Genomic DNA, 12,603 nt, shown 5'->3' with positions numbered 1-12,603 from the left:
ACTTCCAGTAGTGCAGAAAATTAGGCAGTCCTCCCAATTATTGTCTGTTCTTCATATTGTAAAATGACTCTCAGAGGTGTTGAGTATTTTTGAAAAATTATTTTCAAGTAAATGGGGGGGAGCTTTAGTACCAGATCTGGAGCTTCAAAGTGCTTCACAAATACTCCAAAAGAAACGTTCCTCTGGACCTATCCTTAGGCTATGTACAGAAAATTGTATCTTTTCTTAAACACATTGGGCCCGATTCATTAAGAAAAGTAAGGCAAAAAAATGAGTACATTTTTTCCTGCACAAAACCATGTTACAATACAAAGGGTGCAAATTAGTTTATTATTTTGCACATAGGTTAAATACTGATTGTTTTTTCATGTAGCACACAAATACTTGATAGTTTTATTTTTGCAATGTAAAGTTGGTCTAGGACATGTCCTACCCAACTATAAATCTGTCCCCACATTTTAAATTTAGCTCCCCCTCCATTGCATCATGGTTTTGCCAAGGTTCAAAGTTATTAATTTGTTTTCTCCTTACTTTCCTTAATGAATCAGGTCCATTTTGTTTTTTCTTTTTCTTTTGCTTCTCTTTTCATATATCAATTTGAAAAATAATTATTCCATTTGGTATATTTTCATTTCATACCTAATGCAGACATGATCATACCTCAATTATACATTCAAAGCATCTTATCATGGAATTTAATTAGATAAAAAAAGTAAATTTAAACTTACAAAAATGAAGTTAACAAGGTGGCCAGCTGATTCTGTTAAATGAGCGATTTCATTCTAGAATTTGATAAAAAAAAAAAAAATTTATGAAATTGACAAAAACATGATTTTATTTAAGTGCAATCGGACTGGACATCTCCTCGTCACACTCTCCAGCAACCGTCATTGTTCCACCTTCCTCCAACAACCAACTCAGGATCTCCTTCTGCCCCACATCGGGTGACGAAGTCCACTCTCTCATTTTTTCTTCTCCCCATCTACCTGCCAATTTGATCCCATCCCTTTCAACGTCTGTCGCTCCCGCTCCCCCACTGCCTGCTCTCACCTTGCACACCTGTTCATTCTGTTACTCTCCACTGATAAACATGCCCTTATCACCCCCATTCTGATGAAACCCAACCTTGACCCCACCTCTCTCGCTAAATACCGCCCCATATCACTTCTCCCCTTTGCCTCCAAACTACTCGAGCTGATTGTCTGCAACTGCCTCTCCATTGACCTCTCGGATAACTCCCCCCCACTGACCACAAAAAACAAAAAAAAACCACGAGAGAGCTGCTGCGCATGTGCACGTGCATGCGCAGCAGCTCAGTTTCGGCAGCACTGTCCTATACAGCAGCCGCGGCGCTGCCAAAGAAGCGCTGCGGCTGCTGTATAGGACAGTGCCGCTATGGTGGGCACTGAGTTAGCGCAGGGGGGTAGGGTTTCTGGAGACTCAGAAACCCCCCCCGCGTGCGCCACTGAAACCAGCTATAGGACGGGTGCAAGTGCCGAGTGATAGTGACGACAGTCGCGTATGCATGCTAGAATATGTGTTTGCAATCAAGAGCAACTGTAAAAATGCTAAATTCATGTTAAATACAGCTATCAGCTGTTTAATGCAGGACATGGCACATTCCTCCAGAGCCTTTAAAATAATAGGCTAATAGATTTACTTCACAGAGGGTAATATTTAACATAAGATAAAATGCATATTTCCCCTAACTGGAACCAAAATCTCAGTATATCTCACACATGATCTTGACTTATTTGTTATCAGAAATCTAGAATTAGCTTTAAGTGTATAAAAATATGCCTATATAAACTTACGGTTAATTGTTCAGTGTCTAAGCCACAGGTTAAATTGTTCTGTCAAGTGAATTAGAAGAAATTACATCATTTTACTAACTGTCCAAAGTGAGATGAACATGACTTGTTAGATCATCCTAAAAATTCTGTTTACTAGGATACAAAACTCATAATGTTAGCAAAGCAAACTATTTACAACACAATATTACTACTTAGTGAACATGTATAATTTCACAGTTGCATTTAGGCGTCACAAATTGCAAATAATTCTTAGGACTCTCATGCTGCGCCTGACTTATATGCAAATAAATGTAATAATAAAATCCATTCTATTTTATGTGCCCATGCCCATTAGCAGTCATACTGGAGGCCGCCTCGTATATCACTTTTTTTCTCTTTTGTCTTTTTTTCCTCATTTTTGCTAAATGGGGTCCTAAAGTACTATACGGCAGACAGGAAGTCTCATATCACTTCCTGTCTGCCTTATGTGAGGAGGGGCGCTGGCCAGAGTAGCTAAATGTAAGTGAGCAGGAGTGGGGAAGGGCTGCCTATTCTATAGGTGGGTGCCTATACTAAACTTTAGGGGGCTGCCTATACTAAACTATAGGGAGGCTACCTATTCTAAACTATGGGGGGGGCTAAATATACTAAACTATAGGGAGTGAGAGAAGGGCGGCCATACAAAACTATAGGGAGGAGTAGGGGCTGCCATACAAAACTATAGGGAGGGAGAGAGGGACTGCCATACAAAACTATAGGGAGGGGGCTGCCTATACCAAATTATAGAGAGGAAGCCTGCTATAATGTGTGAGAGGAAAACAAGTGTATGTTGCTATAATATGTGAGGGAGTGGGGGGGAGGTCCTTAATATATTGTGTGATATGAGGGAAGCAAGAAGGCTGTCTTAAAAGCCTTTCAGTGGGAGGTAGGCTGTTAATATAATGGTAGAGTTTAGGTGGGGGCTAATTATTTATTGGGTGCTATTTTATTTGTGGAATGATTGTGGGGCAATTTAATTTATTGGTGGGGCCTATTACATTAAGATGGGGTGGCAGGACCTTTAATTTAATACTGCGGTGGTTTGGGACTATTAATTGAATGTGTGGCTGAGTTTAGGGAGGAGGACTATTTATTAAATGTGAATATTAATTATTTAATGTTGGGGATGGTTGTGGGAAATGGTTATATTAAATGTAAATGCTATTAATTTATTGCTGGGGCTGTTTGCAGGTAAATAGGTTTATTTATTAAATGGGTATACTATTACTTTTATGTTAGGGCTGGTTGGAGGGAAATAGATCTATTTTTCAAATGTGAGTACTATTATTTTAATGTTAGGAGGGAGGCTTAATTATTAAATGTGGGTGCCATTGATTTAATGCCGGGGCTGGTTGGAGTTTTCTAAATTTCATTTACCCATTTTTTTCCAAATAGGGCCCCCAACATTCCAGGATCCAGACAAGCAGCAACTGATCTAAAGAAACCAGTAGCAACAGGTGGTGAAAGAACAGATATGAGAGAGCAGGACAGTCTGCCAACTGTCCTGAATCTGGTGGGGCAGTCCCAAATTTGGGTGACTGTCTTCCTTAGTCAGGATTTGGTCCAACTAAAATCACAGTTGGGAGGTATGTCCCTCTTCACACTGTACTGTTTCTGAAGGCAGAGCTGCGTGCAACTAACAGTAGTGCACACAGTTTTGTCTGTGTAGTTGTCTAAAATGTATCTAAAATTAAGGCCCTCCTGTCTTAAGTGCCCCAGGCCCCCCAGAGCCTTATTCTAGCTCTCCTGATACTTTAGTGGTTCTTGCATTGATTCCATTGCCTGCCTCCTACCTTGCACTGCCCCCATTCTCAGATCACTTTGTAGAACTTATGGCCAGCCTCCATTGCACTGACAATATTATTAATCCTTCCTCCTTTGTACTTAGTATATCACCAGCAAACCCTTGGAATAGCTCTCTCCTTCACTTATGCCATTGTCTGCCAACCCTCCCTGCACTGTTATTAATTCAAACCACTACTAATCACTGGGCACTTTTAGGGCTCATACACAATTGTTACAAAAGAAGTGTTTTCTTGCAGATGCTTGCAAAACTTCACCTTTGTGGTGATCGCACTCTATAGCCACTTATTATAAGGATTATTTGAATGCCTCTTTTTGAAACACGCAGTACACATTCATATATTATATATAGAGACATTTGACTGGTAGTTTGCATCTCAGGACGTCAAGAAAAGATGCAATAATGGGGTAAGGAGCTCATACACTGCTCTGGCAGACTGATCAAATACAATTGTGCCAACATTTTTCATAATAGTTAAACTTATTAAACAAAGTTAGATATGTTTCTATGAAGGGGGTTTTGGAAGGATGTGTTAGTAGGCAACTGATCAAGTTTGAGCACAGGGGCATAAACCAGTCGCAAATCATCCAAAAGAATTCATGTATTTTTATAGCACAGGACTGGCAGCTTTTTCCCTGCATTGCTTTAGAGATGACCCACTGTGTCTTAAGTCATCACATCCAGGTTTTACGAAATGTTACTACAACCAAATTCCAGTAGTTCCAAATCCCACCTACTTATGTGTTGGCCCTACCTCCAGTTGAATTGGTCCCACCCACATGAGGCTACTTTAAGATTTTTTTTCCAGGGCCACTTTAAGTTCCCAATGTGTCCCTGCTAAAAGCTACTACTACAAACCAGTCCTTTAATGGTGGGTTGGTAGGCTTTCGCACGTAGAGAGTACCGGACCAAAGCTAAGTAGCACTGGGCCCCAGAGTCGCCATCAGGGGGGTATGGGGGGTACTGATGTATAGGGCCTGGGCTCACCAGGGGGCCCGCTGGCCACCAATGAGCTGTTCATCACTGCTGTGTCCTCCCCAGCGTCCCTGCTGCTGCTATGAGCCTGGCAGTGTCAGGCAGCTGTGAAAAGTGAATTTCATCTCCGATCCACGTTTGACAGCTGCCTGTCACTGCCAGGCTCACAGCAGCAGCAGGGATCGCAGGGGAATGTTGGCTCCGCCCATTTGAACATGTGATCAGCCTCCTCTTCCTATCAGATGATGGTGTGACCTCACATCACACAGAGGGGCTGCTGCAAGCAATTTCTTTTTCATTCTGGAATGTGTAAGTAATTTTATTTTATTTGTAGGCACTCATCTTAAGCCATTAGTTCACACTATTTATATTTTATATGGTGTTTGCCCCTCATTCCTATTATTTTGTTACTTGGTAGTTTCACTTCAGTAATAATTTGTAGTGTTAATTTCTATATGTATATTATTCATTCAATATAGGATGTAATATGTCCTTTTGATTTATTGTATGATAATGGAAGGATTAAGGGTATGGATATTATGATACATTAGGCAGATGTGCTAATGTATCTCTTATTTATTTTCTTCACTAGGGTAATTTTGTTAATAATTAATTTAGATGTTCACTATAGGGCACTGTATAGTATTAATAGGTTTATTTCATTTTTCTCCTCTTCTATCTACACTTTATATTTATGGAATATTAGGATTTATATAAATTGGTATGTCTTTCTAAGGGTACTATATTACTGCTGAAAACGTTTTATAGGAATTATCCATTGACTTCAGGGTGATCAGGTTTGTATTTTTTATTTTAAATTTAAATTTTGTATTTTTTTATTTTAATTTTTTACTGGATCGCTCACATATGTTCCATTCCTCTAAATGGGAGGACCCTTTAATGCCTCACATTATAGTTCTAATGCTTTGCAACTTACTTTCCTGTCATTTAATTTTCATTATTATTTCAATGTCTTGATATTTACCTTCTTGTCATTTGCTGAAAATGAAACATTCAGTGTTTAACAGCATTTTGAATTCGTATTTACAAACATGGGGTAAGAACGGTTGCCCCAAGCATCGCTAGATATGATGCAAATAAGGGGGTGGACCTATTTCTAGAAATAGCCAATAGAAGGGTCGCCTCCGGCTGCCTTGAAAAAGACAATAGCGAAACGCGTGGCGGCGAGACAAGCTCGCCGCCGAATCCGTGCTATATAATTTAACTTTTAGGCAGGGTTTGACTCAAAAACAACAGAATTACCATTGAGAGTGGCCTTAATTTAAACTAATAACTTCCCCCATTGCTAATTGAATATATCATGTCACAAGAAAGAATTAATAAGGGGACTTGTTTACTTAACAGGAGCCTGGGCGGCGTGCTTTTAGCGGCTATTTGTCGCTATCTTAACAGTCATTAATATTTTTCAGATTCAGCATATTTTTCTCTTTTAATTATTTCGCTAATCTTGTTTTTAATAAATACATTTTTTTGCAATTTAAGTATTATATTAATGCATATCAATAAAGCTTATTAGCATGTTTTATTATAGACAGGACCTTTGAGTGCCCTATTAGCCACATTTTCTAAGATTATGGTAGGATTTTCAACAAGCACAGTGTGGGGAGGATAGATTGAGTAAACTAAGTGCAGGTCTGTAAGGAAACACATATTATGTACTGTGTGCACCATAACAGAGAAAGTAAAAAAACAAAATACTGTGCATAGAAAACCCTTGTCCACCACATACAGCACCACAGCTCGTAGAGAGGGAGACATTAACTGTGTTTGCGGGGAGAGGAGAGGGAGACATTTACCGTGTTGAGGGAGTGGGGAGGAATGTACTGTGATGAGGGATAGGGGCCACATGTATGGCGAAGAGGGAGGGGGGCACATGTATGAGGAGGGGGCACATATATCGGGAGGGGGGGCCCCACCAGATTAATTAGTACTGGGCCCCACAGTTTCTGATGGCAGCCCTGCTGGGCCCTTTCTGGCTAAATAACAGCTGGAGAGGCAATCAGGAGAGGTTTTATATCTGTGATTGGCTGAGCAGTGTAAAGGACAGGACTCACCAGAGTTGAATTCATTTTGTGTCTGGTACTCCTCTGATGCAGTCTATCTGTTCAATTTTTTGTTTTGCTTACTTTTGTATTTTTAATGTTTTTCTTACATGGATCTTGCTATTCTTGCTATTGGAATCAGTGAAGTTGTTAGGTAAGTAATTATTATTATGGGTGCATTTTTATTTTTATGATGGCAAAAACTATTTATTATTTATGGGGGCAGTATTTATTTATGGCAGAATGAGGCATTTTATTTTTAGAGGTATGGGTGAATTTTACTGTATTTATTAATGAACATAGGATTTATTTATGTATAAAGAAAACGGAGCATTATTTATTTATGGCAGAAAAGAAGATTAGTTTTTCATTTCTTATGGGGGGGGGGAGAATAGTTTTAGTGCACACTTCTGGTACTGCAAGTGCAAATATGCACTGGTAGCCATGTGCATGCTGGCATTTGTAGTTCTACAAGTGCCAGCACTGAAGAACACTGTCAGTATGTGCTGACATTTGAAGTGCCACAAGAGCTTACACTATATTTTAAGAATATTACCCTGATATCCAACAGCCACTGTCCAGCATTGGGCTGTTATTCTCTAGGTGCAGGGCCTGACCATTTTTAGGGCTCCCCCTCCTCCCCTAGAGGATCTGGCCCATTGCTGAGTAGGCTGGGTTTGAGATTCTCTCTATCTCTTTCGCTTTCTATCTCAAATGATCACTAGCTTAATTGTATAAATAGCTTTTAAGAGAGGAACTGGATTCTTACCATTATTATTTTCATTTCATTAAAAACCTTTTCATGGAATTTCTCAATTTTTTCACTCTGTTTAGATAAAGTAACAGTTAAGAATAAAATCAATAAAAGAAAGAGACAATGAGATTCATTATATTAAATATCTGGTACCTTCTTAGAAAGGACACGGTCTATGTACTTTTACACCAATCCAACTACCAATATAGGATTTTCAGAACTACCCTAATTTAAATTTCTTAACATGTAAAAATGGCAAAGATAAAATGTTTACCTCTCCTGTTCGAAATCTGCATGCAAGATCTATAAGCGCTTTAAACATATCTGGCGTTTCCTATTTAGAAGATACAATCACATATCAGTTGCAGAAGTGTATAACATTGTTAATGAAAAAAAAAAAATTATGGAAAGATATGATGAAAACCTAAGTAATATATATATGTTTTTCAGACCATCCAAAATGTGTCTAAAAGAGAAACCTGTGTGGACAATGTTCTTTATGTATAAAAAAAATTGTACTAAACAGCAAAAAGGAAACTAGTTTGTGAAATAAAGATACTTAATTGGGCAAATACTTCCATAAATATTATCCTTTCTGTCCAAAAGTTCTTAATGTGAAATCTGTAATTAGAAGTTATACACTTAGGGCCTGATATAGATTTGGAAGTAGACTCAAGCACATCTTACACTTTACTACGCAAAAGGCGCCTTTTATAGGATGCAAAGTAAGTTTCCGGTTTTGATGTAACTTGTGTTCAACTCTACATCAGGCTCTTAATGAGAGCTCAGGCTTATTTATTCATATCTGCTAACTCACCTATGTTTTCACCTAGAGAGGCATTACACACACATAGCAATTATAACAAATTGTCCAAAGCGGTAATGTTGCCCTTAATTTGGTGTCTCTCTCTCTGGGCAAAAAAAAAAGAAAAAACAAAACAAAAAAAAGAAAAATGGGCCTGATTCATTAAGGAAAGTTAATCAAAAGTAAGCAAGTAAGGCAAAACCATGTTGCTTTGGAGGGGGAGGTAAATGTAAAATGTGATGGCAGATTTATAGCTGGGGCAGGGCATGTCCTAGATCAACTTTAAATTTCAGTATACAAATAAGCTATCAAGTATTTGTGTGCTACATGAAAAAACAGCCAGTATTTTCCATATGTGCAAAACAATAAACTAATTTGCACCCCTTGCATTGCAACATGGTTTTGTGCAGAACACTTGAGTAAGACAATTTACTAAATTTTTTGTTTAACTTTCCTTAATGAATCAGGTCCAATGTGATCATATTGATTTATTTTCTGAGCTTAATATACTATACTGTAGCTTCAGTTCCAGAATAGAATGGAGTTTGAATACAAGTTGAGACCTTAGTGTAGATAGACGTTATCTACTTTACCTTCTTCAAACAATACTCAAAAAACAAGACTTTTTTTCATATAAAAAATACAATACCTGAATTGCAGACATTATACACGATCCATTTCCAGGTGGAGAAGTGGATCGATCAGGAGGTGGATTGTTACCATAAGCTTCAAATAGAACATGGGTAAATTAGAATGTGCTGAGTATAAGTATAGATATTGTACTTACACACATTTCTGTACATTAATTTTAGATTACATCAGATTCAGAATAAAATGAAGAAGCAGTTTATTACAAGCAATACTAACATATTAATATTACATACCCCAAAAGATGGCAACACATAGAAAGACCAAGAATATGATTAACTTCATTGTGCAGATTGCAAGCTCAGCTGAAGGTATGAATGACACAAGCTGCATTATTTTTATAGTGTTAAGTCACTCATGTTATAAAACACACAATACCGCTAGGATCTTTTTCCATCCCAGAAAGTAAACATTAACCTACGCATGAAGAAGTGGTGGTAAAGTTTCATCAAGACAAATACAGACTGGAAATGTTATTTGTGAGTTAACTCTAACTACCTGACTTCTTTGATGTTTTGTTCCACAGGCCACACTTCCCCTTTATACAGTCTTTATGCAGTCTAATTCTTCCTTGTCTGTCTTATATGTACAGCTCACCCCTATATCACATCCACAGTCTCTTACCTTTAAATACTCCACTGCACACACCATTAACAGAACAATGGAATTATTTAACAAATATATTAAAACAAAAACTGAAGCAAAGTAAAAATATTTATTACTTGTGTAAGTTCCCGCATTGGATGAATTCATGGGGGCATATTCAGCTGGTCGCGTTACTGTTAATAGTAATGCAGACTGCCCATTATTACCGTTATTACAGTAATAGTGGGCGTAATTACCGTTATTACGGTACTAGTGGGCGTAATTACCGTTATTATGGAAGTTCTAACGCCGGCTTTTTGCTCGCAGCTCCCTGAGCTGCGAACAAAAAGCTGGGTTAAAACTACCATAATAACGGTAATAGTTTTAACCCGGCGGTACTTTGGGGGGAATTGAATTCCCCCCATGGTCTTCTTCACTGAGACTGGAGGTGTGATGTAGAGAATTTTCATGCAGAGTATATTGAAGTAGCTAAAATAGCATTAATAATGTCTTGGGTGACTGCAGAGGATATTTGTCTTTGTTTGCACAATGTGGTCACACCCATTTTGCACCCCAGTTTCCATTTAATTTGTTTACAATCATTAAATATTTTCTAGTTTTTTTGTTAAAAATGCATGTTGTGACAAACCCTTATTATAGATCCCCTCCCTAACCAACTTCCCTAAGTGTCCTATAGTTGTTGCCTGTGTTTAATACAGAGCACAGATGGATGTAGTTGGAATTGCAGCAATACCATCTATGATGAGTGCACAGATTTAATGTGTGGTCAAAGTGGAAACATAGAAGTGGCAGTATGGAAAATGTTATGGGGATGTAAGTGAATGGAATTCTACTACCCAACACTTCAAGCATTTTCTGATTATGTTAATGATAAAGTCACATGACACATTACATCATTATGATGTCATGAAGAAAGACCTATGATATCACCAATTACATTAGCAGTTATCATGATCCAAATATCATTAAATAAAAGCTACTATATCACATCACTAGGGTAATTATCTAACATTAACAATTTGCTTCTAGTGACACCTAGACAATTAGAGCAAATGTTAAATGTCTAAATAGTTGCTGTTGTATAGTGCAGATTTGTACCTGTGAACAAATAACCTTTTAATGTGCTAAAACATTCCATATTATTTTCCATATAGATGGAAAAGAGTTATACTCAGTGTTCCCGCTAAGCTGAGGAATCTGGAAAGAAAAGAGTTAAAAGGTTACTCTAATGAGGGCTCCACCGGAAAGGTTTGCATTCACAATCTGTAGGATATTTCCTAGTAAGATACAGGTTTAGCTATCATTTCCAGATTGCTCAGATTAGAGGGAACACTGGTTATACTCCCGACAATAGATATCAATCAATTTTTAAAAAAAGCTTATCCCACCTACCTACACTGATAGCATTTCCTGTCTTCACATAGACTAAATTTCTTGTTCAGAATTTTAATTAGGATATTAATGAAGTTTTGTTCAGTCCCTCTCCTGCTTTTTTCTGACATTGACAAAATATAAAAGCATTTATTTGAAATCTAACTTTTCAGATGTAAGCCACACCCACATATGTAGCACAATCAGCGTGCAGCCATGTTAATGTATTGCATCAGTCTCTAGTTATAGTTTCACATTGCAATACTATTATGTAACTGCATAAATCAACTGTTTTTAGTAGAAGTAGTGGCAGCTTACAAAATCATTCATTCATAATATACAAACTAAAAACTAAAAATATTAATGATAAAGAGAGCTCCAATTCATATGGTAGGCTACAAGGAGAATAATAAAGCTATCAATATGCCCCACAATCCAAAATATGAAGCAAAAAACAATAAATCACTTTGATAGGCACTATACATTATCCCCACATGGAATAAACATATAAAAATATAAAAATGAAAAAAAAAAAAAATATTGTGACTAAACAATATCAAAGTGATTCCATATTGAATTTCATGCAAAGGGTAAATTTACCATGCTGTGGGTTTGAAAAAGTGCAGATGATGCCTACAGCAGCCAATCAGATTCTAGCTGTTATTTTGTAGTAATTTCTTACTAATTGTATATATCTTGTGTGTGTGTGTGTGTGTGTGTGTATGTGTGTGTGTGTGTGTGTGTGTGTGTGTGTGTGTGTGTGTGTGTGTGTGTGTATGTATCCCAGAATTCATAACAGTTCCTGTGTTGGCTGCATTATCTCCACCTTACATATTGTGCAGTTTTATCATAATAATGATTACAGGCTGAGTACAATATTTCAGCGATCAAAACTCAAATGGTAGAAATGTCCACACAATAATGCCTAAATGGACCACATGTACACAGTCATATTGTCTGCATATTGTCGGCACAATGAAAATGACTAGGCAAAATATGTTGATACACAATATGGCTACATGTATATAGTATCAACAATGATAAAATGGTGATATAATTAATGTCTACAGGGTTTATTTGTCGAAAATGATCAAATGGGAACATAATAAATCTCTGTAGGGCTTATTTTTTTCGACATTGATAAAATGATGACATTAATGTCTACATGGATTATTTATCGATATTGATAAAATGGTGACATAATAAGTGTCTATAGGGCTTTGTTTTGTCGACAATGATGAAATGGTGACATAATAAGTGTCTACAGGGATTATTTGTTGACATTGATAAAAATGTCAACCTTGACAATATATGTACAAACTAAAGATTCAACTCCGTAAATAGCGATATTTTCATATGTTACCCATGATAAGTTCCATAGGTGTATATATAGAATGTCTGTAATTACAAAGACTAGGGGCTAGATTTACTAAACTGCGGGATTGAAAAAGTGGAGATGTTGCCTATAGCAACCAATCAGATTCTAGCTGTCATTTATTAAGTGCATTCTAAAAAATGATAGCTAGAATCTAATTGGTTGCCATAGGCAACATCTCCACTTTTTCAAACCAGCAGCTTAGTAAATATACCCCTAGAGCTCAATCTCTACAATTGTATGTTTTTATTTGATATGCACCTGATATGTTCATTACATATAATCTGTATTCAGAATCACAGGCTCATTAATGTTTATTAATAAAAAAAATATAGATTTGCAAGCTAAGTACCCAAAATCATTTGCTTAT

At 37.1% G+C, this 12,603-nt stretch overlaps 1 protein-coding gene across 2 annotated transcripts in view; it reads right to left on the bottom strand.

The window, feature by feature from the left end:
- LOC142099135 (uncharacterized) overlaps positions 1–9,223 on the bottom strand; it is a 34,667-nt gene extending 25,444 nt beyond the window's left edge. For both annotated transcript variants that reach the window (XM_075182300.1, XM_075182301.1), the window contains exons 1-6: positions 9,118–9,223; positions 8,883–8,959; positions 7,703–7,762; positions 7,444–7,500; positions 1,815–1,853; positions 729–782 (exon numbers count right to left, since the gene is read on the bottom strand). In XM_075182300.1, the coding sequence (XP_075038401.1) occupies positions 729–782; positions 1,815–1,853; positions 7,444–7,500; positions 7,703–7,762; positions 8,883–8,959; positions 9,118–9,214 (384 nt within the window). In that variant the 5' untranslated portion in view covers positions 9,215–9,223. The remainder of the gene's footprint in view (positions 1–728; positions 783–1,814; positions 1,854–7,443; positions 7,501–7,702; positions 7,763–8,882; positions 8,960–9,117) is intronic.
- Between the last annotated feature and the right edge of the window lie 3,380 nt (positions 9,224–12,603).

This window comes from Mixophyes fleayi, chromosome 8 (assembly GCF_038048845.1).
Source record: "Mixophyes fleayi isolate aMixFle1 chromosome 8, aMixFle1.hap1, whole genome shotgun sequence".
Lineage (NCBI taxonomy): Eukaryota > Metazoa > Chordata > Amphibia > Anura > Limnodynastidae > Mixophyes > Mixophyes fleayi.
This window is presented reverse-complemented; position numbering and strand designations above follow the sequence as displayed.